This window comes from Embiotoca jacksoni, unplaced genomic scaffold (assembly GCF_022577435.1).
Source record: "Embiotoca jacksoni isolate LCO1_2020_lvr unplaced genomic scaffold, fEmbJac1.0.p SCAF_72, whole genome shotgun sequence".
Classification (NCBI taxonomy): domain Eukaryota; kingdom Metazoa; phylum Chordata; class Actinopteri; family Embiotocidae; genus Embiotoca; species Embiotoca jacksoni.
The window spans coordinates 1,162,936-1,174,286 of NW_027185428.1; the positions used below are offsets into that span (position 1 = coordinate 1,162,936).

At 41.3% G+C, this 11,351-nt stretch overlaps 1 protein-coding gene across 5 annotated transcripts in view; it reads left to right on the top strand.

Moving 5' to 3' along the window:
• The window catches only part of LOC138215306 (diacylglycerol kinase beta), a 127,013-nt gene that overhangs the window by 111,410 nt on the left and 4,252 nt on the right, over positions 1-11,351 (top strand). For 4 of the 5 annotated variants that reach the window (XM_069177393.1, XM_069177392.1, XM_069177391.1 and 1 more), the window contains 2 exons: positions 8,434-8,554; positions 10,577-10,637. In XM_069177393.1, coding sequence (XP_069033494.1) covers positions 8,434-8,554; positions 10,577-10,637 — 182 coding nt within the window. Of the gene's footprint in view, positions 1-8,433; positions 8,555-10,576; positions 10,638-11,351 lie in introns of those variants that run through there. The other variant, XR_011179718.1, reaches the window with a different exon arrangement.

Sequence of the window (11,351 nt, forward strand, 5' to 3'; positions counted from 1 at the left end):
TACTTCAAAAGTGGAATTATAATTGACCTCTAAGTTTCTAATTGAAGGCTTGTTTTAAAAAGCTCATGGTGAATGGAGAAGGGTCAGTGTCTTAATGTCACACATCTCTTATGAAGTCCAAAAAAAACACTGAAGAAAACTAAACAACTGAATTGTCTTTGTGTCCTAATTGTGAACATTTTGAATGATGTTTGTTAAAAATTACAGTGTCCAGAAATCTTATGAAATTGATGTATTTGCCGAATATAATGTCTTTTATTGGGGTCAATGAGAATATGACAACAAACTGGTTCTCTCTCCATTCAAAGACTATCTGATGTCAGAAATATTTATTAATCTGGTCCTCCAACATGCAAACATTTCCTCTTCCAACTGAATTTGTCCTTTTTAAGAAATTAAGCTATACAGGCTATTTTATGAAATTGCTGGAAAAACATCAGTTGGTACTAATGGTGGGTTCAATGGACAGGAAACAATGGATCATTTTTATATAAAATAAGTCTCCTTGAAATCACTTTGATCTGAAAAAGTGTTGTGCAGCCTCTTCATTTATTTGATATACTCAGCAACCTTGTAAAAGTGCTGCTGGGTTGTCTTGCAGCTTGCTTCTGTGCTCAGTGGGAACCAGTCAGAATCTTTTCATAATATCCTCACTTATCTGTCATTTTATGGGATTTGCTGACATAACAAAAATGCAAAATATAGCCAGGCTTGTCCTTTGTTTTTCTAAATTTCATACTAATATATTTCTATTGTAGTTTAAATGTATATTTTACATTTATTCAATAAATCCTGTTTATCATTATGTTATTGTTAGAAGAAAACGTTTGATCAGATTCTTCAAGTCTCCATGTGAAATGTGTTGTTCTGTAAAATAATGAATACATTTCAGTTTGTCTGCACAGCAGAGAAAATAGTGCAGCACAGCAGTAATGGTTCTCGCTGCCCGCTGCTTGGCAAAGCGATGCCATCCCATCCCAGAATGCACTGGGCTTGTGTTATGTAAGAGGCTGTTCTGTTCTATTCTTAGCTCTACCTCACTGAGAAAGTAGCAGTGCTGGTTGCCTGAGAGTCAAAAGCACAGAGATCTGATGAGGTGGGAACCAGCACAGTAGGCTATTCTGCCATCAGGCTCTCAGTGGGACACGGGCAGGACGGCATGCCCATGTTTGGTGTGTGGATAAAGTAGAGGTGTATGGTGGGAGTGCGAGGGAAGGGATTTATGTTTAGTAGTACAGCAGGAAAGGGATGTATAAATAGTGCTGTTTTACAATCCGAAAATAGGACATGTCACACACAATTTCACCCTCTTCTTCTCTTCTAACCTACACAAGAACACCAGCTTCAAGCTTTTATCGACTCACACAGAAATGACAGACCGTGTCCTTCGTTACATCCAGCTCTCCTTTTAATTGCAGTTTTCTGTGTGTGCACTGCGTCACTAACCCTTCTCCATCCCGTCGTCTCCAACAGTTTTACTCTTCATCTTTTCTTAATGGATGCCCAATCCTATTAGGACTACTTCCTAGGAAGCTCTGCAGAGACAGAGATGTGTGTCTGTGCAGCAGCATGCAGCCGCAGGACACTATATGATAATACACATGTGATCAGAGCCGGAGCTGCCGTTTAAGACGCTGACATTGCATCATGATTACTTTTTCTGGGAAGCTGGGTTTTCAAGAATCCGGTGGGAGTAAGAAAATGTTACACATGGTGGACATTTGATAGATGTTATCCAGTAAACAAATGTATTAGTTATTTTGGATCTAAGTAAATAAATCGTTCTCCAGTTTTGTCAGTATGGAAAAAGCTGTGAAACAGTACAATTGACTAAAAATAACAAATAGCTAGGTTTAATGTGAAAAGAGTTGATCTGAATTACAATTTCAGCGAATTACCAACCAACTCTTCAGTTCTCCATGGGGAATTTTAGCATCTTTCAGCTCATTGTTTTTGGTTTTACAGCTCCAATGTTTTCTATTTTGATTCATTCTCACGGCTCTCATTAGCACAGCTGCTAAATCTGCTGTAGCTGAAAAAGACAGACAGGCAAAGTAAATGAACATGAAGTGGCTAAAGTGCCTGTTATTTTCCATAAGACTGGCTGAAGAGTTGTGGATTTTAGATTTAAATTCATCAGGTGGACATAAAACATAACTTCAAAAGACTTATATTGTTGAACTGAGTCAGATGGCTGCATGAATGGTTACTGCTACTTTCTAAGTTGTTATTATGACAGTGCTGTTTCTCAGCTTGGTCTTTTGCCTTCAAGTGGACGAAAAGAATTATGAATTTTCCCGCTCCAAATGAAGTAACGTCCCTTTTTCTGAACTTGTGGTGACTCTGAAGCCCCGAGAAGGTCTCGGTGCAGTTTCCTTTCTGGACTATATTTTCATGAACTCAGAGTCCAATACTTTCACAATACAACCAGGTATAATACTCTGTCAGTTAAGGAAAACACTCACGGAAAGGAGAGATGATGTGACACTTTACGTGATGCATATATTGATCATTTCAAAAGGCAAATGTCCACCTGTCTTCAGCTACCCTGCCGGCGGTGACGGCTGAAGCTAGATGCAGAGCATTATTGATTGGACTTCAGCTACATTTGTGGTTGAATTTATGGTCTGGATGAATCCTACTAATTGAGCTATTATGAACGCACCGCTGTAGTGCTCCGGACTGATCTTTCTCACAAGGACGAAATGTGAATTTAGGAGAACAGAACAATGTTTAAGTAACACAGTTTCGTAACAAACAATTCCTTCCAAACATATTCATACTGCAAGTCTTTGTGTTCCTTCTCCTTTTCTCCAATTATCATTTGAAAAGCATTGGAGGACTATGGAGGCAAAGGACCGCACTATCTATGAGAAACGAGGCCCCAGTCCTAATGCACAATGTTTCTACACCACTTCAGCAGGCTTTCTTAAATTTGGACACTTTGAAAACACCTTTTACAGCACTGACATTTTTTTAATACAAAATTATAGCATTTGAGAGTTTTTATTTAACATTTAAGCAATATAACAACTTTTTGAAACACTGAAATTGTTTAAAAAAATATTGACAATGCATTTTAACAAATTGTATGTTACAGGTGTGTGCGTGCTTGCACATATTAAAGGTTTGACTTCCAATCATACTGTATATATCACATCTCTACATCAATTTCTAGTCTACCGCCCTGGAAGATATGGATTCTCCTACTGCTAACAGGCTGTATGTGAAATATCAACGGTGTGGCAAAAACCAGCAATAAACACAAAACAGGCAAGAAATAGAAACATTTAAAGCATACAAAAGGAAAAATAAAAAAGCACAATAAGGAAAAACTACCAAATCAGAAAGTCCAAAATATCAGGGAGTGAAAACACTTCTGAAATGCTCCTGGAGGGGTATGAAACAAACAGCTCATCACACAACCATCTACAGTCTTCATATTCATATTATTACTTGCAAGCAATGACAAGTCCTATATCTTTAACTCACACATACAGTACTAGTGCATGTGCCACTCTTCATTCCTACAGGGACTGACAAAATAAAAGCACAGCCTCTGAGAGATTTTGAAATGTTTGTTCCTTACTCTGCTTTGACATTTTCTCTTAAATTGTCATCTGAAATATTAAAGTACTTGCGTACCGTGCTGCGAACAGATCGGGTCCAGTCTACATCCAGGACATGGTCCAACCTTACATCCCAGCCCGTTCACTCCGCTCTGCTTCTACCAATCAGCTTGTTGCTCCTCACTGAGCTAAACACTCTACAAAATCACAACTGTTTGCTGTCCTGGCTCCTAAATGGTGGAATGAGCTCCCCAATGACATCAGGACAGCAGAAACTCTGATCTTCCACCACAAACTAAAAACACACCTCTTCAGACTTTACCTTGAACAGTAGAACTTTAGTATCTTAACATGGAACTTACTGACAGAACTTTGTAGTTTGGCTTTCTTGAAGAAATTGTATTTTCTTGATTCTTGTTGTTCTGGTTTTAAACCCTCATGGTTGAAATGAACTTATTGTAAGTCGCTTTGGATAAAAGAGTCAGATAAATGAAATGTAATGTAAAGTGACAGTGACTCAGTTGAAGCAAACCTATTCCCATACAAGCCTTTATCATCCTCTTCCATCTTCAGCATGAATGGCAGCACTCAAATGCCACACATGCAGCTTCCTACACAAAAATGCATGACGTACTGAGCACAAGAGAAAACTTGTCACACTTAGCAGGTGTTCTGATTTGACTAAAGACAGAATAATCAATGAAAAGAGAGAACCTAATTAAAAGTTAAGAAATAAAACATCATTAAAACTGCAAGCAGTGATGTATGGGCCCTCGCACTCCGGCGCACCGTCTCCCCAAAGCCGCCTCCCCAAAGCCGTCCCCCCGAAGCCGTCTCCCCGAAGCCGTCTCCCCGACGTGCAGCGCGCGAGGGACTGCGTATATCCTCTTGAAGTTGCTATTTTTGTCTCGTTTCCTGTCTCCAGCAGGGAGCGCTGGCAAGCCGTTTGGCAAAACACATTTCAGATGCATCATCTCACCACGCAGGATGTATGTGACACGTTTCGTGAGGTTTCAAGCATCCTTTGACCTTAAATATCAACTTCCTGTGTCACGGCGAGACATCAAACTTTGTCGCATCGTCACGGCGACGCCCATTGACAAAGTCGAACGAATGTCTCAATATATCATCAACTACATGTTTAGGTTATTGTGACCCGACTGTAGGTTCATGTGATCAACCAGCTCGACGTAGAATGTGAAAGTATGAAAAGCGTCATTTCCAGTGGCCAACAGGGGGCGCTATGACTATGAGTGAATATTACCCCACAGGGGTCTTCAGGGCGGGGCTGTTATCATGCCTGTGTTGTTTGCTCGGTGCTCGGGCCCTAATGATACGACTCGGCCAAAACCTTCTGCGAGAGCAGGTCCGAGCCCAGATGCCAGAACCTTGACACAAAGAGTGCTAACTCATCCGGTGGTTTCTAATGTGGTGACACAGGAAGTTGATGTTTAAGGTCAACAGATGATTGAAACCTCACGAAACGTGTGACATACATCCGGCGTGGTGAGACGATACATCTGATATGTGTTTTGCAAGTGGGCGGGGCCAAACGGCTCGCTCGCCGTGACACAGGATGCATGAAACCTCACGAAACGTGTGACATACATCCGGTGTGGTGAGATGATACATCTGATATGTGTTTTGCGAGTGGGCGTGGCCCCCTGCTGGAGACAGGAAACGAGACAAAAATAGCAACTTTCAGCGGGGATACGCTCTTTTATCGGTTTTGGACGGCGACGAGCAAAGATAGTCGTGATGCTCAGGGGTGTCATCCTCCTTGTCGGTCTAGGTTTGTACATTGATAGGAGGGTTTGCAGTATTAACTGTCCTCATGCACCTCGAGACTCCTCTTGCATGACCCCAAATTTTTTGGTGTCTTTCTGTGCGAGTTTCAGTGCTCGTAACTTCCTCTGAAGCTTTCTATCACCACAGACCACTCACCCTGCACGGGACTCTTCTGCCTGGGTGGACGTGGTTCTACCATGTCTCGGCTCAGTCTTGGCTTGTTTTCTGGCTCTTCATCCCTCAGCTGCTTGAACTATTGATACAGTACATGTTATTTCTGTCCTTTGGGCAACACCAACAGACCGCCCAACCGATTGTCTGGTGCCACAGCTTTTCTCCAGTCAGCCACATACAGTATGCAAGCTGTTCCTTTTTAACAGACTCAGGAAGTTAACTTCATATTAACTTTACTCCGGGTGGATATCTGATGGCACGTGTCTCCAACATCACGCAAGTCTTTAAATGCACTCCCCAAATCTTCATGCATTCTTTAACTCCACTATTTCAATAACAACTGTCATTTGATTGCCATCGTGGTTTTCGAGGACACAGAATTCCTCTACAGTGTTTTAAGTAGTATGTCAAAGGTCTCTTCTGATTTTTGTATTTAAGACTGTAAAAATGGAACCATCTTCTCTTCTCTTGAACCAGTTGGCTCACACTCTCAGGAGTGCTCACCAGTCCTACTGTCCCCCTGTGAAAATAACCTTTGTTTCCAGTAAACTTGACAAGGCCCATTGATTTAGATTCCATAGTTAGTTTGGGATAATTGGAGGTACAGTATCATTGTTGTTGTCTTTCAGCATCTTCCTTTATCTTTGCCTGTATGAAGTCGGCCTTTCTGGAAACCAAGTTGGGGATATAGAGTTTCAGCCCCTTTTGATTATTCTGAATGTTCTTGTGATCATCTGTTTGAATCCATCGTTTCCAACAACTGTGCACCTTCTGTGACATCTTGCAGGGAGTAAAGTATGGAGTCATGTGCCTCCAGGTTCCAATATATTTGAGAAAAAAGCTGGCCTTGACGGTCCTATTTTACATCCTGAAATTCCTCCACGTGAAAATTCATGACTCCAACTTGTCCTTGGCAGAAATTTCACTCAACTCAGGCTCTATTTTTGTATCTAGCACCAAAACACATTTTCCAATTACAAGATTTAACAGAACAAGGAGAGTTTCTTGGTTGTTTGTATATAATATATATAGCTATATACTGTACTGTATATACTGTCTATACTGTGCATTTTATATTTTATATTTATATTTTATATTTTTACTGCTATTTTACTGCTATTTTATTGCTTTTCTATTGTTCTATTATTATCGTATTGCTTCTGTATGCTGCTGTAGCGAAAAAGTGTCCCCTCGGGGATTAATAAAGTAACTACCTAACCCTAACCTAACCTAACCTAATGACAAGATTGAGAAATAAAGATACTGATAAAATGGAATAAACCAGTACAAAGTAAAATGGGTTGGCAAAAAAATAACATGTCATAAGTCATAATAAAAAGTCATCCAGCTTGATTCTCATTACCATGTGATTTGTTTCCCACTACAGTTAATTTGTGTAGATGAGTTGATACCAACACAGATTTCACTGTTGCACCTCACAAATTATCACACCGGCTGTGAAGACCAAACATTTCTCAGGTTTCTGAAATTTCTGAAATGTGTTCATTACTACTCATATATCCTAATGTGATATTAATATAGCCTAATGTGAATACAGCGATACACTGCAATGTGACTTGGTTGATTGCTCATTTGATTTCAGTGGGACTTTTTGATTTCTGTAGCAATTTAACACATCATTTCTTTTTTTCTTTTTCTACTTTCTCTTTTCTGTCATAAACTTCTTTGGCAGACTTCAATGTTTTGTTTTGTGGGAGGGGCTTGAAGAAGCACAAGTGACATACTCGATGTGGGTGGTCTATACCATATAGCTCTGCCTCCCCACAGGCTGCAGCATTTACCTAATCGATTGATGAGGGAAATATTCTCCCCACTCAAATGCTGATGTCTAATGTGTCACCATGGTAACCAAATCTCATTCTGATGGGGAATGGTAAATGGTCTGTACTTGTATAGCGCTTTATCATCTTTCGGTCTCAAAGTGCTTTAACATGTTTTTCCATTCACCCATTCACACACTCATGAGACAGATCACCATGCAAGGTGCTGCCATCAGGAGCACATTCACACACTGATGGTACAACATCGGGAGCAACTTAGGATTCAGTGTCTTGCTCAAGGACACTTGGGCATGTGGACAGGATGAGCTGGGGATCGAACCACCAACCTTCCGATTAGTGTTCAAACCACTCTACCGTCTGAGCCACAGCCTCCCTAGGGAAAAAGAGAATTGTATCTAAAATTTTCTTTGATCCATAGAGGCCATAGTTGGTCTCATAGTTGTGTAACTGTTACTGAATTTGGAGACGTTTTTCAAGTGGCAGTTTAAAAAATATCCTTAATGGGTTCATCGTCTCATAAAATGTAAACGCAAAATTTAAGTGCTGTCAAAAAGGATTCAAATTAACATGTATCATCACTTGTCTGTCTTCCAACCCCCTTATAGTTTTAGTTTTAGTGATTCATTTTGTGTTTTGAAAGCAGGGTTAGAGTATAGAAGACATCTCCAGGTCCAGATAATATTCACTTCATTCAATTCAATTCATTTTATATCTAATATTCTTGGGTGGAGGGAAACCTAAAGCCACAACTCAAGACGATCGGAGTAGGTGGTCATGAACAATGCAAAATTTATGCAAATTGAAAGGACAGATTTTGGTGAATAAACTGTTTAAAATAGACTCAGTGTTTGTAAAAGTGATATTTCTAAACTATAGAATTGACCGTGGAACAAAGCCAGTTATGTCCGATGGGGCCGAGTTAGAAGCATCACTTCTGGAGAATGATTCTCAGCAACAAGGCGCCACAACAACAGACTTTTGTCAATTTGTTTTTGGCTGAATTGGAACACATTTGTATCCTATACCAGCAGAACCTTCCCACGTCCATTGTGAATTAAAAATTGTGTATTTGTGCCTCACTCTTTCACTCTCTGTAACAGATTTCAGCGACCGGTTGTTGGAGGTGGTCGGCCTGGAGGGGGCGATAGAGATGGGACAGATCTACACCGGGCTGAAGAGTGCAGGACGCCGGCTGGCCCAGTGCGCCAACGTCACCATCAGGTCACAACTCTTTCTGAGCTGCTCCCTCCATCTTTTCCCCACATGCAAACCATCCTCCTCCTTCCTGTTAGCTTCTCATCTCCGTTCTCCGTCCGACCTTTCATCTGTCTCATGTCACCACCCTCCACTCCCTTTATCTTCCTTCTGCTCAACCAACTGGAAACTCTACTTTCACCACAAAATGCATCCATCTCCCGTACATGGAGGATAAAAAATGCATTCCTTTCCAGTGTTATTGTGCATTTGAAAATCCCTGCAGTATCTAAACAGTAACAGATATTAAATTATATATTTCAAGCCTGGATTGTAGCTCAGAATTCAATCATTCAGATTGTTCCCACCAACAAACACATTTGTTACACACAAGTTAACAATCACTCAAATGCTATCAAACACACTCATGACCACTTTTTGTTATAACACAGCATTTTAGCCAAAGAAAGTTAGTTTTATTTATATATATGTGTGTATATATACACACACATATATATATAAATAAAACTAACTTTCTTTATATATATCTATATATAGATATATCTATATATAGATATATCTATATATATATAGATATATATATATACACACACACAAACACATCCATGGTGGGATAGGATATTGAAATAGGAAGGTAGGCATGAGAGGCAGAAACAGGTTCAACACAGACGGCAGATGTGCGGAGTTCCAACTACAGTGGAGCTGAAAAGGAGCTGAAAAGGACACAAGCTCTAAATAATCCTCCATTTTATAGTCACAAGGTGATTTTCTGTACAATAAGGTCCCTGAAAAAAAGATTAGTTGTAAAAATGTGTTCATTTGGCTACATATCAATTAGAAAGAGGTCACAGGCTGCAGTTGCAACAATGCTGCAGCGATGGAGGTGATAACGAGCAGTCTGACAGAAAGATGCTCTCTGAACCTCAGCTCACCCCATCTTCCTCCTCCTCCTCCTCCTCCTCCAGCCCAAAGCAGCTGAGCAGAAGACCCGACCTCTTTCAAAGGAGTCTCCCCAGTTATACGAGTCACTCCCCAAACTCTGATGCATCTCATCAATTCTATTTTTTATCAGACTGACTTGCAGGATGTAGGAAACGCTGTCGTGTTGTGAGCCGCAATGTCCACATTACTGAAAGGGATTCAGGGGAGATGAAAGACAGACAGACAGAAGATGCAGACAGACAGTCACTGAGTTCAGTTGCCTGCTTGCTTTTTGTGGTCGTAAACAGAACTTTATGCCCGGATCCTGAAGTGGGAACGGCAGGGAAAGAGAGAGAAGGTTTAACCACCCAGAACAGAGCTCCTCCAAAACCACTGTGGAATTCAAACCCTGCATGTGTATGTGCTCCGTCCTAATCCGTCATAATTGTGGGGGGGGCAGCTACAGAATGATAAATGCTTATCCCCATTTACACCTATTGCAATTAAGCATATACAGTATATACGTGCACACTCAGTATACCAATAATATGTCGTATATGTAATGCAAGTGTGTGTCAGGATCAAGATGTACACGACAGGTTCAGCTCCATGTATGATGGTTTCCTGTGATGGTGGACGGTAGAAAGTGGATGTAGTTCAGATGTTTTTCTGCTCCAAAGAAGTGACATTTACAAGTTCTCATCCGACTCGTCCAGCAAACTGTCCGTCATATTTTCCTAACCCAGAATTAAAGCTTTCGTCACACCCATTCTCCCGTACTGTGTTTCTGTAGCTGGAGAGGCATGCATGAAAGTCCTAAAATAACTTTAGAGTGTGTGTGTGTGTGTGTGTGTGTGTGTGTGTGTGTGTGTGTGTGTGTGCTCATTGGGTCTGTGAGTTTAAAGAGTGGGGGTCTGTCTGGGAACGGGTCCCATGGGAACAAAGGGTGCAGTGTTTGACCCAGCCCTGAGACGGTGTTAACGAGCCTTTGGTACCTCAGAGGTGTGTGTGATCTGACACCCCACCAAACCCCCCAACACACACACACACACACACACACACACACACATACACACACCTCTTCATCCTTCCACTGTCTCCTCACAGGACGTCCCGACGGCTGCCCATGCAGATCGATGGCGAGCCCTGGATGCAGCCGCCCTGCACGGTAAGATGAACTGCAGCTTTTTAAATCAGATTGTCGACTGTAGAGACGTCAAATACTGTCTGGATCCTTCACACCGTATACGTACACATACGTGTATGTTAAGTTCTCCAGTATGCTGGATGTTGTCGCATTGTTTTCCGAGAAAAGCTGAGCCAGACTGGGTTTTCCTGCAGTGGAGATGTTGGACCAAACACAGCTGTGTCCTGCTGGAGGGTTTTAATAACCCAGAATTATACAACCAGTAGTTTTGATCCAGAGATCTGATTGGACAAATCATCATGACATCACATCCTGCTCATCACTCGAAATATCCCTCCACCTCCTCAATGGGAAAATAGAATTAGAATAGAATTCCATATAATGTGTAATATAATATAGTTTCTACTTGTTATAGTTCTATTAAATAACCCATTTGGTGAAGTCGGGTCTCTTTTGGTCCTTTTTGGTCGCTCCGAGCACCCGTACCGTAACACCACGGATAGTCACGCACTTACAATCCTAGCGGCGGCTAGCTGGACCGGTTTGGTTTGAATACATGACATGGTGGTAAAATGTTAATATTGCTGACGTGTTGTCCAGCTCAGTCGCTCCTGATTGGTCGGTCAGATCAGGGGCCAAACTAACAAAGGGTCGAGGGTGAAAGAAGTGTCCAGACTTTGACCCCTGATGACCTGTCAGGCCCAGTATGTGGATCCATGTTGTTGGTGTTGGGGT